Source organism: Palaemon carinicauda, chromosome 7 (assembly GCF_036898095.1).
Source record: "Palaemon carinicauda isolate YSFRI2023 chromosome 7, ASM3689809v2, whole genome shotgun sequence".
Classification (NCBI taxonomy): Eukaryota; Metazoa; Arthropoda; class Malacostraca; order Decapoda; family Palaemonidae; genus Palaemon; species Palaemon carinicauda.
In genome coordinates this window covers 83,241,926-83,260,336 of record NC_090731.1, presented here as the reverse complement: position 1 = coordinate 83,260,336, position 18,411 = coordinate 83,241,926, and the positions used below count along the sequence as shown (strand labels likewise).

The window sequence follows — 18,411 nt, the reverse complement described above, 5'->3', positions numbered from 1 at the left end:
CAGAGACCGGCAATGGTTGTGGATGAGTGGAAGCCTGAACAATACATTCTCTCCTTCCATTTGAACCAGTAAGGCAGTAAGACAGAGCTCTTACATCATCCTTCACTCCTTGCTTTCTCTCTCTCTATCGGCTAGTGCCGCTGGGTACTAACCTAACCGGCAGCTGCCGACCACTACCCTAGCCGGCAAGGTGCTGGCTGGACTTGTGCGCCGGCAGCCAATGAGCCGCTGGCAAATTGACTTTGGCAAGGGCTGGTTCAGACTGGGCTGACCGGCAAGGCCGACTGGTGCTCGGTGAGCAACGGGTTACCGGCCACCATCCCAGCCGGCGCATTGCCCCAGGTGCTAGCCTTGCCGGCAATATGCCAGCTAGAACTACAGTATATTACTATACAGTAGCCAGTATATTTGCAGTACAGTGTAGATCATACTGCAAATAGAAAACTATAGTATAAAGTATACAGTAGTTAAATATCCAACATACTCTGTATGTCCATGTGCAGTCTATTGTTGAGACCATGCTATATAAGGAAAGGAAATTTCTTTCCATACACTGATAGATGATCAGTTACAAATGACGCTCATTATTAAACCTTTGGGAAGTCGGTGTTAAGTTACACTTATCTATCCTTACAGGGTAGAACTCTTCCAATGGGCCTCCTGAATACGATAACACTAGGCTTGTAATTTTGAGGGAGGTCACAGCATTTGGCTGGGCAGGAAACACATGTATGTGTCTTTCCTAATTCATTTCTAGCTTACCTATCCTAAGCTATATGCAATAAAATGCAAAAATATTATTAATAATATTTATTTAGTTTATCAAGTGAGATGAACTACCATATACTCATTTTGTTTTCCTCTCTTTACAGGAGGACCACCCTAAGTGCCGCCGAGTCTTCTGCAACGTCAGGAGCAAGGACTTCTGCGGCCACGAGGAGTGCAGGGCGCACTCCCTCTGTTCCATCACCAAGGCACCTCTCAAGTGTTGGGACCCTCGGGTATGTAATGTATGCAAAGCCTTGGTTACTGAGGCCTTTGATGACCCCAAGACAACAGAGTCAGGGGATGCAGCATGGAGTAAGCTGCGTAGATTGGTCTGTGGCTTCCAGAAGAATGCCACGCGGCCTTACCTTCTGAACGAGCGGATGCGGTCCTATCTGTTCCCTATGGCATCTGCGTATGCCGTCATAACAAAGCCTCACTCTGAGATCCCTTGCGTCCAGATTTTCGTAGATACAGATGTCTCGGATGCGATGAAGGACATCCATCTAGATGAGAGGATGTCAGAGGTGTCAGAAGACACCGAGAAGGACCTTCTTGCGGAAGGTCAGGAAGAGGAGTCTACCTTGGCTTCTGAAACCGAAGAGGATGAAGTCGAATCGGTGTCCGTTTCGTTGGTTCCAGCCCCAGAACCAGTGCCCTCTACGTCCTCTCCTCCTCCATCCGATGAAATAGGGAAGACCCTGTCTACTCTCATGTCAATGATGGATAGATTTCAGAAGCGGAGTGAAGAATGGGAAGCTGCATTGAGGAAGGAGATACATCAGCTCGCAGCGTCCCGCAGGTCTCACAAGAGACTCAACATGAAGGACCTTTCTTCACGTTCTGACGTAAACCCGTGGAGGCATGCAGAGTAAATGCCGATCACAAACAGGAAGATATTCATTTCATAAAAGCTGGTATCCGTCATCATCAAAGATGTCGAGTTTTGGCCCAGCTTTGAGTCTTATCCAGACTGCTTCGTTCGTCTGAAGGCGGAACCTGTGTCTAAAGAGGAGACAGAGCCGAAAGAGGTCATAGTTCTTGACCATGGAAAAGCTCAGGCTTTAATGACTAGCACTATGAAAGACAGGGGCTTCACTAACTCTAAAGTGCCAGCCCTGAGTAAGAAACACCCCTCCTTTCTTGCTCCAGCTACACTGGCCTTTCTCTTTGCGGAATAAGGGTTTATGGAAGTGATGAAGGCAGTAGAAGCTGGGAAACCTTGTCCTACACTTAAGGAGTGTAGACCCTTATTCCTAGCTCTGCCTACAGACCATAAGGACTGGAAGGTAATACACCTTACCTTCTCAGTCAGGAAGTTGGAGGCGGATATTGCTGGATGCCAGTTCAGTGAAAACCTCCCTAAGTTGTCTGACTTTCTCTTGCGCAGAGAGCAAGAGACAAAGGAAAGGCTTGCCGCATCCCTGTCCCTCCAGACTACTTTGGAGGCAATGGCAAGTGACCAAAGATCCCCAGATATGTTTATGGTCATGGCCAAGTCACACTTGGCAACACTAATCAAGGACCTGTATGGCTTCGTTAGGGCCAGAAGGGCTTGTAGGAAGTTCGTGTTTGCTTCGGCTGTGGTGAAGCACGAACCCAGGAAGCTGATATCTTCCAATATCTAGGGAAAGGACCTCTTCCCGAGCGAAGTGGTCAAGGAAATAGTCGACAAGGCTGCCACGGAGAACAGGAATCTTCTCCAGAAGTGGGATATGTCGTCTAAAAAGAGGATGAGGGTCCCCACCCAAAAAGTAAGACAAAGAGGCCAAGGATGCCCTCTCGCCCCGCCAGACAACAACAACTTCCCATGACCGCGGGGCCCCAGATGGTGTCACAACCCCAACCCACCTACCAGATGGTACCCCAGCAGGTGGTGACCCAGTCACCAGCCTTTACTCCCACCTATGAGAGGCAGACCACTACCTTTCACCCTAAAGGTAGAGGGTCACATAGAGGTTCCTCTAGATGCCCCCCAAGAGGAAGAGGGGGTAGGGGAGGGCGTGGTCAAGGAGGCAAGTCCTCCGGACAACCGAAGCAATGAGATGCTTCCGATAGGAGGAAGACTCCATTCATTTTGGGATCGCTCGACCTTCGATCCCTGGGCCCAAAGCCTGATAAAAAACGGACTAGGTTGGAGCTGGAGGACAGCTCCACCATCATTTCCTCAATTCTTCCAACACTCCACCCCCGTTCTGGAAGAATATACCCGAGATCTCTTGAGCAAACGGGTAATAAGGAGGGCAAAGTCCATCAAATTCCAAGGAAAGCTGTTTTGTGTTCCCAAGAAGGACTCGGACAAACTCAGCCCTCTTGATGAGAAAATTCCTTGATGAAGTCATTGAGCTTCAGCACGGCATTTCATTCCCATGCTGAAACTTGGTGACGGGCAAGAGGGCTCTCAAACTTGGGGAAATTGCTCCCCCAGTTCGAATCTAAATTTCTCTTCACCTTTTTCTTTTACACAATATTACGTCGACCTTATCCTAATTTCATAAACTTACTTTCTTCTTGCTTTCCAAACTCTGAGAAAAATTTCCCTCATTATATATGTGTATACATTATGTACATATATATTTATTATTTTTTTTTTCTCCTATGGCTTGGATGTTTCTACATCCATTGTAGCCCCGGCGGGGATGTTCATACATCCTTTATTGCTGCCTGTTTTGATGAGTGGGAGGAGGTATCACGGTTAGGAGGTGTTTGCATTCAAAGCTATATGTGAGAGTATTGGATGATTTCAGCCATCCCGAAGATGGTTTGGACCTTTTTGGCGGAACTATTCTCAAGTGTTGGGTCTTCGGAATCCAGGGGGATCCAGTGCTTGGGGTAGGACTCTCGGCTTTTGGCCGGAAGCCCGTCATTACAGATATGGGGAGGATGATTCCATAATTTCTTGGTCTCAGTCCTAACAGGCGGGTTCAGCTTACACCTGTGCCTCTATATCTGTTTTGATGATATCCTTCGGGTAGGGTATGGAGTGGACCATCTGGCAAGTATACTCTCATTGTGCCAATAGTGGAGAGTGCAAATTTCCTTTCTGACGTGTGATGGCCTAACATTCTCGAGCAGGTACATCAAACTAACCCTTTTCTCTCTCTCTCTCGTCTAATGGATTCTTTAAGTAACGAACCCCCATTCCTTGGATACGCTGACTCTCCCCCGGCACTGTTGACGACCTCTGCTAATTCAATTAAGGAAAATTCTGTTGACGACTTAGGAACAAAAAAGGACCCCTCTACTAATGTTTTAAAACTAATTAAGTCGGGTAACAAAGGGAAACTAAGAATCCTTCATGTTACCCAAATTCCAATAAATACTGATTATGATATGATATATAAAGCATTTAGATGCTATGGAGTGATAAAAGAAATTAGAATGAAACTTGAAAATGAAAAATGGCATTCATGGATAACTTATAATAATCATGAAGAAGCCTTCGATGCAGTATGTAACATCAATGATATCAAAATTAATAACTTAAATGGGTGCCATATGTGATAAGATACCAAACAGTTGAATGTATATAGACCTGCTGACTGGTTTGAGAAAGATATCGATTTAACTGCTCCCCCAAAGAAAGCCAAAACCACCAATGTGGCTTGTTGCCGAGCCTAAAGGGAGTAATGGGAATTATTTTAAAATTAGCAAACTAATTCAGAAAAAGGTAGGAACCATTGCACCAGGTGATATATCTCGCTTTGGGAAAAATAGCTTCCTAATCCATGCAAAATCATACACGCAATCAGTAATACTGTCTAACCTTACGACAAGCAGTGATGAGGATATGTTAGATGTCAAACCCCACCTAAACTTTAGTTACGGAAGGGGAGTAGTCTTCAATAAAGATCTGTACAAATTTACAGAAGAGGAAATACTAGCCATGTGCCCATTAACAGTGTGGAAAGTGCATAAGATTCCTGGGACGTCAATGATTATCCTTACTTTCCAGGATGCTGATGTGCCTTTCCACATCGATATTGAAAATGAAAGAATAAAAGTTCGACCTTTTAAACAAAAGCCCTTACAATGCTTCAAATGTTTCAAATTTGGACATCCTTCTAAAGTTTGTAAAAATGAAAAAATGTGTAGCATCTGTGCCAGTCCTTATCATGGAGAGTGTACACTTGAGCCCAGCTGTTTGAATTGCAATTCAAACCATAAATCCACTGACAGGAGCTGCGAGATTTATAAGTTTGAAGAAGCAGCCCTCAACAAATCCAGTGTAGAACACACAAGTGTAGGACATACCAAAAGACTACTGAAAAAACCAAACAGCTATGCAAAGGCACTGAAATCAAGAGAAAATATACCACAGGAGACATCGAACCCACATAGTGCTGCCAGAAATTCCAAGAAAAGAAGTACTTCATCTAATGATAGTAAAGTTTTACGTGACAAGGTAAGCATATTGCCTTCCAAGGCTTTGCCACTGTGTATTAAAACTCCGACACTGCCCACTTCTATACAAACTTCATCCCCCCATTACCAGCAATAGTACTAACCTCTCTCAGGCCATGTCGTTGTCTGATTTGATGGAAGTTCCACCCGAAACAAAGTTACCAAGTGCACCTGTGGTAGGGAAGGTGCAAAAACCTGGTAAATCCTCACCACCGATAAATAGGAAAAGAGAGAGACCTCCATCTCTTTCTCCACCCTCCATTAGAAACGTTAAGGTTATGACATCAAATAAATTTGATGTTCTGTCTGTTGATGTTTCTAATGAACCAGAAGATGAACTGAATAAATCAGAAATTCAAGTTGAGGTCCACCATCCACCTCAACAAATAGATCAAAAGGATACAAAGAAAAGCACAAACATAAAACCCAACATAACAAGACCACCTCTGAAGAAACCTACAGGTAATAATGTTAGATTAAAAACTGCTAATGGGAAGACCTCATCCAAGATGTCTTCCAGAAATAATCCATAGTTTTCTCCTCCATTTTGCAATGGAACTGTCAGGGTTTGAGGGCGAAATATGAAGAACTTAAAGCTCCTAATTCATGAGAATTCCCCCATAATTGTATGTCTACAGGAAAGTATGCTTGATTCTAACACTCCTAGTCCTCGAGAGTATGTTAGCTATAGAACACCATATAATCAACAAGCAGGGAGCCATGGCGGAAGTCTCATATACATTCATCGAGATGTTCCCCAAATACCTATGTCTATACGTACAACCCTGCAGGCAGTAGTTGTACAAATTGACATAAGGAGAAAATATACAATTTGCTCTCTGTACTTACCTCCAAATGATAATATTTTATATGATGATTTAGCAGAGGTCATTCAACAACTCCCTCAACCTTTTCTCTTACTGGGAGATATGAATGGTAGACATCCTTTATGGGGTGATGTTTTGGCCAACACAAGGGGCAATATTATCTCATCAATTGTGGAGAATGAGGATGTGGGACTCCTTAATACAGGAGAGCCCACACACTTCCATGTTCAGACAGGTACTTTGTCATGCATTTACCTTTCAATTGCAAGCTCTAACTGCCTTCTTGATTTTGATTGGAGGACATTAGATGATTGGCATACTAGTGATCATGCACCAATCATTATAAACACCAACAAGGGTCCGCCTTTGCAAAGATCGCCACGTTGGAATCTAGACAAGGCAGACTGGGTTAAATTTTCTGAGCTAAGTGAAATCGAAGGGAGAGCAGAACAGTTTAAAAGTATTGATGATGCCATAGACCTAATGAATGGAACTCTTCATACAGCAGGAATCAATTTGATTCCCAAAACCACAGGACTATTCAAAAGACGACCAGTCCCGTGGTGGTCTTCAGAATTAAAAGCCTTGCACAGAGCCACCAGAAAATCCCTGACTAGATTGCGTAGATGCCGTACTGATGAAAATTTGATATCATACAAAAAATGTAGAGCACAGTTCCGTCGTGCCATGAAAGAAGCTAGACGCCAATCTTGGGTGGCTTTTGTTTCCTCCATTAACAGTAGAACACCACCATCTTCTGTATGGAGGAAAATAAAAAAAATTGCCGGCAAATTTACCCCGAACCCACCACCAGTGTTGAAAGTGAATGGTCAGTTTGTGACTGAAGGAAATGAAGTTAGCAATGCCCTGGGTGACCATTTTTCAAATGTATCGTGCAAGAGTGTAGCACCTCCTGGTCACCAGTACAGGAGCATTGAAGAAAAGAAAATTTTAAATTTTGCAACAGGACGGGAAGAATCGTATAATTCTCCTTTTACCGAAAGAGAACTTGATTCCCCACTCGCTACTTGCAACGATACAGCTCCTGGACCCGATGGAATTCCATATGCAATGGTTAAACATGTACATTTTAATACAAAGTTATTTATTTCAAGTATTATTAATAGAATATGGCATGATCATAGTTACCCAAGTGTTTAAAACCCGGTAAGGACAAGTTTTTAGCAGCAAGCTATCGACCTATTGCATTGACTTTGTGTTTATGTAAAATCATGGAGATGGTCAATGTAAGGTTGATGTGGTACCTTGAAAAGAAGGGTATTTTATCACCGATTCAATGTGGATTCAGAAAAATGCACTCAACAACTGATGTGTTAATAAGACTTGAGTCCTCTATTTGTGAAGCCTTTGCTTCCAAACAGCACCATGTGACAGTTTTTTTCGACCTTGAAAAGGCATATGATACCACATGGAGATATGGTATACTTAAAACAATTCATGAACTAGGATTAAAAGGAGAACTACCACTATTTATTCAGGCATTTCTTTCGCATAGAGTTTTTCAAGTGAAAGTGGGGGAAACTCTATCAGAGAGTAAGTGTCAGGAAGGAGGAGTTCCTCAGGGGAGTGTGCTGAGTGTAACCCTGTTTGCACTAGCAATTAATGGGATATCCTCAGTCATTCCCCGGGATGTTCTCTCAACATTATTTGTGGATGATCTCTCAATATCATTTGCTGGCACTAGAATGGCAATGGTTGAGAGAAAAATCCAACTCTATTGATAAAATTATCCAGTGGGCTGACATGAATGGATTTAAGTTCTCGACAAGTAAAACTACCATTGTCCATTTTTGTCGTATCCGGGGAGTACATCCAGACCCGGATTTATACATTAAAGGTCAACGGATACCATGTGCAAGTGAAGCTAAATTTTTAGGTTTGATATTTGATTGTAGGCTTACATGGGTTTCTCACTTAAAAGCGTTAAAAGCTAAATGTGTTGAAGCTCTGAATATCTTGAAAGTATTGTCCCATACATCATGGGGGGCAGACCGCAATACTATTTTAAAATTATATAAGTTCTTGATTTTTTTCCAAAATTAGTTATGGATGTGAAATATATTCTTCAGTCACCCCAAGCCGGTTAAAAATATTAGACTCGATTCATCATGCAGGTAATAGATTGTCTACAGTAGCTTTTAAAACCTCGCCTATCCCAAGTCTCCTTGTTGATGCTGGAGAGTTACCTCTAGACCTTTACCGAATGTCTTCCATTATTCGGTATTGGTTTAGATTGCAGACTCCCTAACTCTCTAGCCTTTCAGACTGCAAGCCTTGTAAGACACGCATCATACTTTGAGTTGCACCCAAAATCTCCTCAACCTTATGGCTTTCGGGTGAAACGATTTTTAAATAGTCTGGATATAATTAGAAATAAGGTACTTCCATTGAAGGTACCATCAATGCCTCCATGGAAGTTACCAGATATATCTTTTTGTAAATATTTTATTGGAGATAAGAATATGTCAGACTTAGAAGCCAGGTCTCTTTTCTTTATGAACATGTTAAAGAACATAGAGGATCAACTTTTATCTATACTGATGGCTCCAAATCTGATGCTGGCGTTGAATTTGGAGTACATAGTAATGGTTTTAATTGTAAGGTGCACTTCCTCTGACCGCTTCCATATTTACTGCCGAACTGTATGGCATATTAACCGTTATTGAGAAAATACCGTTGGAGAAGGAGGGTAATTTTACAATTTTTAGTGATGCAAGGAGTGTCCTTCAAGCTATAGAAGTTTTTAATTCTAATAACCCTTTAGTTTTAAAGATTTTAGGATGGCTTTTTTATTATTGGACGGAGAGGTATAACAGTTCGATTTAGTTGGGTTCCAGCACATGTAGGTGTGTCTGGGAATGAGAAGGCAGATTCACTGGCTAAGAAGGCTGCATCCGAGTTGCTGCCAAGAAGGGATCCCATTCCCTGTAATGATTTCTTACCTGACATCAAGAAATTGGTTTGCAATAAATGGCAACAGCAATGGGATAGCCTAGATGGGAATAAAATGCGAGAGGTAGCAAATGTCATATTTCCTTGGAGGTATAATATGATGCCCCAAAAATGGGAGGCGTCTCTTTGTCGTCTCTGTATTGGTCACACTCGGTTGACACACGAGTTTCTGCTGAAGGGCCAACACCAACCATATTGCGAGAACTGTTTAGTACCTCTAACAGTGAGGCATTTGTTGACCGAATGCCCCAATTATAACAACGTAAGGAATAGATATCTGTTTAAGGCTCGAGGTGAGGGTGGCAGGTTCATCCTTGCCAAGATTCTTGGAAATGATGTGTCCTACTATGCAAGTGGCATTTTTAGATTTATTTCAGAAGCAGGTCTTCTGAAAACCAGTTAACTTTTATGACATTCAATTTTTATGATTTTGATTAAATACTTTTATTTTTTATTTTATTTTATTTTTTATTTTTTTATGCATACATTAAATGTTACTGGCGTCAATGACCTTAGATGTCAGGATGCCTGAAAACTATAAATCAATCAATCAATCAGACAAACTCAGAGTCATTTTGGACTTGTCGCCACTCAACAAGTTCACAGTAAACTTCAAGTTCAGGGTGCTGACCCTTCAACACATAAGGACCCTGCTGCCAAAACGGGCGTACAGTCTCCATAGACATGGCAGATGCCTATTGGCACATTCCAATTAATTGCCAACTCTCCTCCTACCTAGGATTCAGACTGCAGAAGAAGTATGTCTTCAGAGCCATGGCCTTCGGACTAAACATAGCCCCAAGGATCTTTACAAAGCTTTCAGAAGCAGTCGTTCAACAACTTCGCCTAGAAGGTGTCCAGGTGGTAGCCTATCTGGACGATTGGCAGGTGTGGGCAGCATTCGAGATGGAATGCTTGCAAGCATCCAAGAAAGTGATCCAGTTCCTGGAGCATACGGGATTCAAAATCAACATAAAAACGTCTCGACTATCTCCAGCTCAGGAGTTTCAATGGCTTGGAATACATTGGAACTTACAGTCACACCACCTCTCCATTCCATCAAAGAAGAGGAGAGAGAGAGCGGGATCTGTCAAGAGACTTCTGAATCCGACTGGATATCAAGACTCCAACAGGAGAGAGTGCTGGGCTCCCTTTAGTTTGCATTAGTAATAGATGCGGTGCTAAGAGCACTTAAAGGATGCATCAGGAGTCTGGAGAAGATACGCATCAAACGCTCGAAGAGATCTAAGAAGACCAATACCGACTCGATTACGATCACTTCTCAAGCCATGGTCGAAGGCCAAGAAGCTGAAGAGGTCGGTGCCTCTGGAACCATCTCCATCTTCAGTCATCATCCACACGGACGCATCAAAGGAAGGATGGGGAGGTCACTCTCACCAACAGAAAGTCCAAGGGACTTGGTCCTCTCTATTCAAGACCTTCCACATCAACATTTTGGAGGCCATGGCAGTCTTTCTCACGCTGAAGAAATTGTCCCCTCGCTATTCAGTCCACATAAAACTGATTCTGGACAGTGAGGTGATAGTGAGATGTTTGAATCTTTAAGGTTCGAGATCACCCCAAATCAACCATGTGATGTTGACCATCTTCTACTTGGCGGAAAAGAAGAGATGGCACTTATCAGCAGTTCACTTTCAAGGGTTCCGCAATGTGACGGCGGACGCTCTATCCAGGCTCACGCCGATAGAGTCAGAATAGTCCCTAGATGCAGGATCATTCTCCTTCATCTTACGTCAAGTCCCAGAACTGCAGATCGACCTCTTCGCGACGAGCGACAACAAGAAGCTACCTCGTTATGTTGCCCCATACGAGGACCCTCTAGCGGAAGCGGTGGACGCCATGTCCCTCGACTGGAACAGATGGACCAGGATTTACCTGTTCCCTCCAACCAACCTTCTGTTGAAGGTCCTCAACAAGCTGAGATCCTTTCAGGGAACAGCAGCCCTAGTGGCTCCCAAGTGGCCCATGAGCAACTGGTTCCCTCTTGTATTGGAATTGCAGCTGAGGCTGGTCCCTCTGCCGGACCCAGTTCTGACTCAACAAGTACAGAAGTAGACTGTCTTCGCTTCATTACAGAAAACCCAAGACCTTCATCTCATGATTTTCTCTCCTTAGCAGTTAAGAAAAGGCTTCGGATCTCGAAAGATTGTATAGATTTCTTAGAAGAATATAAGTCTAAATCTACCAGAAGGCAATATGAGTCGTCTTGGAAGAAGTGGGTTGGTTTTGTCAAGGCAAGAAGGCCAAAAGAGATCTCAACAGATTTCTGTTTATCCTTCTTTATTCACCTTCATGAACAAGGTTTAGCAGCCAACACGATAACAACGTGTAAATCTGCCTTGACTAGACCTTTGCTTTATGCCTTCTTAGTAGACTTATCCAATGAAATCTTTAATAAGATCCCTAAGGCCTGTGCTAGACTTAAGCCTGCAGCACCTCCGAAGCCCATCTCATGGTATTTGGATAAGGTTCTACACTTTGCCTTAACAGTGAACAATGAGGACTGCTCTCTGAAAGATTTGGCTCAAAAAGTTATATTCTTGTTTGCTCTAGCCTCGGGGGCCAGAGTTAGTGAAATAGTGGCCCTTTCTCAGGATGAGGGCCATATTCATTTCACAGAAGTGGGAAAACGGAACCTTTTTCGTGACCCAACGTTTCTCGCCAAGAACGAGCTACCTACCAAAAGGTGGGGTCCCTGGAGAATCTGCCCCCTGAAGGAAGATGTCTCGCTGTGTTCAGTAAAATGTCTATCTTCGTAGAACTTCAGACTTCAGGAGAGGACAGCTCTTTAAAGGAGAAACATCGGGCTCAAACTTGTCCCTAAAACAACCAAGGGCGAAGATCACCTCCTTCCTACGCAGAGCGGATCCTGACAGTACACCCGCAGGTCACGATCCTAGAAAAATTGCTTTGTCATTGAACTTCTTCCAATACATGGATTTCGAGCGTCTTCGTTCGTATACTGGATGGAAGTCATCCAGAGTGTTTTTTAAACACTACACGAAGCAAGTGCAAGAATTGAAAAGGTATGTGGTGGCGGCAGGTAGTGTGCTAAAACCTGTCGCAAAGCGCTGCGAGGAACAGTGAATTTATTGGGACTGTTATGTATAGGGTGTTTGTGTTGACACCTTACAGTGCAACATGTAAAGTGAAGTGTCACCAGGGTGACACCATGGACTGTTCCAGTTACTAAAGGTGAAGATACATAGAGTTAACACTTGTGCCATGTGTTTTTTACACTGTGAAAAGACAATCATCCACATAAATGTATATTAGAAAATTTATTAAATTTTCAGTTTGGTGGCATCAACTATCGTTTCTTTTCAGGTGAAACAAGTATTTCTGATCTTGTCTGCATTTTTATGTTTCTTGTTATTCACTAGCATTTTTTTTTGCTACTATATAATGTATATTGAATTACTATTTATTGATTACCAATAAATAATTGATTGGTATTTGCGTCTTATTTCGTCCCAAATTTAGATAAATAAAGATTTGTGTGAGCATTATTTATTTATTCCCTTTTCATCTGCATATTAACATGAGAACAACTGAAATAACTTTGTTCTTACATGTATACAAACCTTTTCTGCCTATGCATACCTTGGTTCTACACGGACATAAACTTGTCTGTTGCATACAGCTAAACCCGTATGCCTTGGATGCTATAGTGGCTTATGTAAACCTTTGTTCGTATTGGGAATACAAACTTCGACAGATTAGGTATACAGCGAGGCCTGTATGGTTTTTGTTGCTAGGTTTGTTCATATGGGATAGGCAAACCTCGAGACTTTTCTTGAGTCTGGTATTACTCTTCCCTGCAGGGGGCAGGAAGCACTAACATAGTTCACGATTAGAAGTAATGACGTAGAACGGTAACGTCATATGTCTCTAAGGTCTGAGCGACCAAGGAAATATTGTCTTGAGGTTGAGGCACAATTGGAAATCCACAGATACATTAATGCTCTGGTAACCTTCAATTAGGACGACATGGCCTGAGCCCAAGAAACGGCTATTTTTGGGTGAGATAGCCATGTCGTCCTGTTGGACCCGCCCTCCTTTATATGAAAAGGCCTTGGCAGGATCCCTCCCGAAACCACTTTATCTGTAGCACCTTGCTCAACGCTACAAGGAATAAACATGGCGGCGACGATGGCGCCATCTAGATACTCAAATAGTAATGGAGGAAGGGTACCTTGATAACGGCTCCCCTTCGTTTTTGCCACTTTCCCCCTCGAAGCGTAAACGCTATTTGGGGTAAAGATTGCTATGTGGCGTGTCAAGAATACATCCTCTGATATTATGCGATATCCTTAAAGGAAACGTTAAGGATATTCGTGCCAGGAGTTAGAATTCTGGAGACCTTAAGGTTAATTCTCTGGGAATATCACTGTAGTCAAATATACCCAAGGAAGCTACTGATAGGAACTTTCCATCAGGACGACATGGCTATCTCACCCAAAAATAGAGATTTTATAGCAGATATTTTGAATAAGTTGAGAAATAGTATACAGTACACGATACTCTTTGTTATTGATTTGTATGTGCATCAGCTGATCTGATCATGCACTCAAAATACTTAGATTGAAAAAATACACCCAAATTTCAAACAAATGTGAATAAATGCTTCATTAAAGCACAATCAACTATTTAAATAATCGTAATTTTCTAGAATGTAATAATGCTTCCGAAACAAAATCAAATATTTTAAGCTTTAATGAGAGTGAGCGAATGTGTGTGTGCGTTTTGTTTTAATGTAGTGTGGCTACTGTTTAATATATGAATGAAAGAATCTTGCCTCATCGGTACTGAAAGTTTGGCTATTTCCTGCCGATAAACAAACACAGTTTGAGAGAGAGAGAGAGAGAGAGAGAGTGTGCGCGTACTAGACAAAAAAATAATTTTGCAGAGAATTATATACAGTGTACTAGGCAAAAAAATAATTTTCAAAACTAGTGACCGCGTAAATGTGGAATCGCATAATTCGGGACCGTACTGTAAGTTTTGTTTTATTCCTTTGGACATTTGTATAATTTATTGTATTATAGCAGTTGTATGATTAGCCAGTGTTATTCTTTCACAACTTGAACTTGCCCTTAGTATTTCAAGTAATGAAAAAAATTTATCTTAATTTTTAATGAGTGGGGAATTCATATGCTAAAGACCGAGGGTTGCTAATTACTGTATGGCCTGGTTGTCTCGTAATTTTCATAGGAAACTTAATGTAATCATTGCTATTTTGATATACTTATATAGAGTTTCTTTTATTATTTTTTTTACAGACACCAGAGAGGGATCCTTGTGCCCTATTTGTATCTTTTGGAGAGACTATCAACCAGGATGTTGCCAAAGAAATTATGGAGTTTGCTACAACTGCAGAGGATATAAGTTTTGGATTGTAAGAGCTTTTTGTAGTTTCATGTAGTTGTGTTTTTCTTAGTACACCATTTTAGATAATGCAGAACTTTTAATTTTCTTATGCATGCAATAAATCTAAATTTAGATCTGCATTTCGTTTTAGGGATAAGTTTCCTGTTTTCAGCTCTTTTAAACAAATTATCAAACATTTTTAGATAATAAAAAGATGATTATTTTTATTATTGAGGGGGAACTTGTTCCGGGAATTTCTCCCTACAGCATGCAACAAAGATCAAGAGGGAAGGTTAGGAGCACTAACACTCAAGGGCACAACACCCTGCCAATAACTTTGGTGATGCACTTCACAAATCTTCTCTCTAATAGAAAAGTGTCCTCTGTCCAGAGACCTAAAAACTCCACACAGAACTTGAAAGTAATTAATTGATAGTGATCTACCTATCAATTCTAAAGCCATCCCATACTAAGGCTCTATTTTGGCTCTGTCCTAGGGACCCCAGTAAGATGCTGGACTGGAGTTTATGTTGTGATTGGAGACAATGGTAATGGAAGGAGCAGGGATGTATTGAAGTAAAGTTAAAGATAAGGATCTTTACCTTCGAACTACTGAGAATGAATACTAAGTGCACTCGGTAATTCACTTATACCATTAAGGTATTCAGTTAAACTCACTCTTCAGTATCTCTTGTTAAATATATTGCAAACACTATCTGTAAATAAAGGGAGTATAAATACGAACATGTAAAGCCTAATCTAATTTGTTTATAATAAAAAAATTATAGTGATTAATCGAACATTTCAACAAGAACAAAGGTTAAAGCAAACACTATTGAATAAAATCCAAGAAATGTAGGTTAGCGAAATTGAAAGGATAATAAGAAATTTTCGTGATTCAAGGTGTGTTGCAGTAGCAAATTATAAAAATGCGGTTGGAAACATGATCCTGTGACCCCTAGACTGGACTAGTCTCTAAAGACAAAAAAATTGTACACAGTTTATACAAAAATCCCTCTCATTCAGCCCTTATTGTGTAAAAGCCACTTGAAACTAAATAATTTAAAGTAAATCTAATCTAATCTAAGAATGGGGATAATTTACAGTGGGCCCACATAATTACCTGCACTTACTCCTGAGCTTGTGCAGTAGCCCTTGTCCAGATAATGCCCGTTAAGCAGTTTCGCACCCCTAGCTGACTGGTTTACCCTTGTGTGTTCCTCGTTTCTTGGTAGATCGGGAGGTTACAGGCTCGTCTGCCCTTTTTCTAGCTGTCAGGAAATCAGGACTCGTCCGTCCCCCTCTGGTTGGGGGGGTAGGAACTTTTCTTCGGGAAGTTGGGGTGATAAAGAGTTGGTTACTGAAGGTTGACCCATCCGGTCAGGGCGTCGTCTTGTTACAACTTGGGGTTGGGTTCAGTTCAAATTGGTGCATAAGATAATACAGTTGAGGTGCCATATTGGGACTTGTGGTCAGGGCATTATTTTTGTGTAAGGTGTGAGGAGGAGGTAGGATTTCATACAAAATACAAAAAGCTATCTTCCAACTCCAGGGGAACATATATAACAATCCTACCTATTCGGGCATACTCAAAATGAATAATTGTTTCGTAACTGAAATACAAACCACAGGTCATTACTTTCGGCGTAGCTGAAATGACGAGCCAGTAGAATTTTAACGAAGGTTTACTACCCCACCGCTAGTTAGTGGGGGTTAGGGAGGGTAGCTTGCTATCCCCCCCCTCACACACACACACGTGCTTGAGCTCACTTTGCTCTCGGCTCGGGTGGTAGTCAGACGTGTCCGCTGTCACCCTCTCCTTCTTTGACAGCCATTGTTAATGCTTTTTGCTTTACCTTTGACAGGTGTGCGTGAAGTTGGCCTCTGCTATGCGAAAGTATCCTGGATTACCCGACCACCCTTGTGGCACGTATATGTCGGCTGTCGAGACGGACCCTCACACCCATGTCCTTATTGTAGGGGCCAGCGGTGTGATAGAAATAAAGTGTGTGGTGAGTGTAGGGAGTAGTCTACTTCCCAGTGGGAGAGGTTTTCTCGGCGCCGGAAGAAGAAGTCCAGACGGGATATTTCTCCTTGGAAGGTTTCTTTGAAAGGAGAAAATCCAAAAGGGCTCTTCTTCCGTGGCCCAAACCTCCTCCGAAGCTCCCACTCGATCGGTTTCTTCCGAGAAACTGTCGAGCGGTAGCGTAGGCCATAGTTCTGTTGACCGATCTCGGGGTTTGGGAGAGGGAGTTGCTTCCCATAGTGAGGCAGCTCCTCCTCCTCCCCTGGGGGAGGATTTGAATATGCCTGTGTCTAATAATGATTTGTTTAAGCTTTGGGCTTCCTTGGGGCTTGAGGGTTCGCCCTCCAAGGAAGCCTTGTTTGACATGATCAGGTTGGGGGCAGCTGTCAAACAATCACCGACTTTAGCAGAGGTTGATCCTGTGTCTATCGTCGACGTTGCCGTGGCAGAGGCTTTCGATGAGTTATATCAAACCTCTGCTCGTGATGATCCTGATGTAGCTGAAGGCTTAGTTCCCCTCTCTGAACATCCTTCGAGGGAGGAACTAAGTCCAACGGTGATTCTCCCCCTCGGGGGAGTTCACTCACAGAGACTCCTCTACGGAGAACTGCTGATGGTCAGCCCGCTCAGAGAGCGTATAAGGCGTAAAGCCCGCCTTCCTCTTTGCCGTAGAGGCCTTCCTTCACTTCACAAGGGTGTTAGGAGGCGCCTCTTTGGTTCATCGTCACCGCAGTCCGCCGCAGAGGAACCTCGCCATCGTTCTCTGACTCTACTAGCTACAACCCTGGACCTCTCTGCAGATCGTTTGCGATCTCCTTCGAAGGAAGGTCGTCCTTACAAAGGGCACGCCGACCTTCCACCCGCCAGACCTGTTGACCTGCCGTCGCCGTTTCTGGCTGCTGATGCGCTGTGGGCGCCAACCCATCCCATTGTAAAATGGGCAACGGTCCCTTCGGGGCATCAAGGGCGTACACACAAGTTAGTGCATACGTCCCTTACGCGCCAGGTCTCCCCTGCGCGCAAGCGCTTGTCGACAGAAGTTGCTCCTGTTATAGCGCGCCAGCTCACTACTGCGCGCCATGCACACCTTGGTTCTCCTGCGCGCCAACGATCTCCTGCGCGCCCACGATCTTCTGATCTGGGCGCAGTGGGGAAATTAACCTCTTCCCCTGCTCGCCAGCGCTCACCAACGCGTCATCGATCGCCAACGTGTCATCGGTCCCCGCCTGCGCGCCATCCTTCACCAGCGCGCACCCTACGCGCCCACACCCATCACCACAGACATATCCCTCTCCCACTGTCTCCTGCGCGCGCGCAAAACGTTATCGCCCGCACGGGCTTTTCGGCTGGACCCTGCGCGCCCGTGAACAGTCACCTTCGCGCGCGCGAGTTCTTATTTATCCTTTAGTGCGCCCGTGAACAGTCACCTTCGCGCGCGCGAGCACTTATTTATCCTTCAGCGCGCCCTCTGCCTTCTCCAGCCCGTGCGCCCCCGCGCCATCGCTCGCGCGAACAGTCTTCCACGCGCAACCCAGGGCAATTCCCATCACGCTAGCGCAAGCATGTTCTGCAGCGCGATCCTGCACGCGAAGCTGGAGGACAACGCGCCGCGAGGTCATCATCTCTCTCTCTCTCTCTCTCTCTCTCTCTCTCTCTCTCTCCTCTCTCTCTCTCTCTCTCTCTCTCTCTCTCTCTCTCTCTCTCTCTCTCTCTCTCTCTCTCTCTCTCTCTCTCTCTCTCTCTCTCTCTCTCTCTCTCTCTCTCTCTCTCTTTTTTTTTTTTTTTTTTTAGGCGAACTCCCCTTTTGTAACTCCTAGGCATCGAACGATCCCCTTCCCTCCAGAGGGAGTTTCTGGGTCAGCAGCCATGGTTTGGGTCCCTGGTCAGAGTGGTCATGCAGGTTTTTAAGCCTGTTCTCGCTGACCTGGGTCACAAAAAATCATTGGCAGCTTCTACTCCCCTGAAGAGGAAGAGATGAGTGTCTAACGTGGTAACTTCTAGGGCGAACTCGACTCCTCAGAAGTC

The 18,411-nt window shown here is 43.5% G+C and overlaps 1 protein-coding gene across 2 annotated transcripts in view; it reads left to right on the top strand.

The window, feature by feature from the left end:
- LOC137643950 (loricrin-like) overlaps nucleotides 1-18,411 on the top strand; it is a 150,038-nt gene that overhangs the window by 79,363 nt on the left and 52,264 nt on the right. For both annotated transcript variants that reach the window (XM_068376735.1, XM_068376736.1), the window contains exon 3: nucleotides 14,273-14,388. In XM_068376735.1, the coding sequence (XP_068232836.1) occupies nucleotides 14,273-14,388 (116 nt within the window). The remainder of the gene's footprint in view (nucleotides 1-14,272; nucleotides 14,389-18,411) is intronic.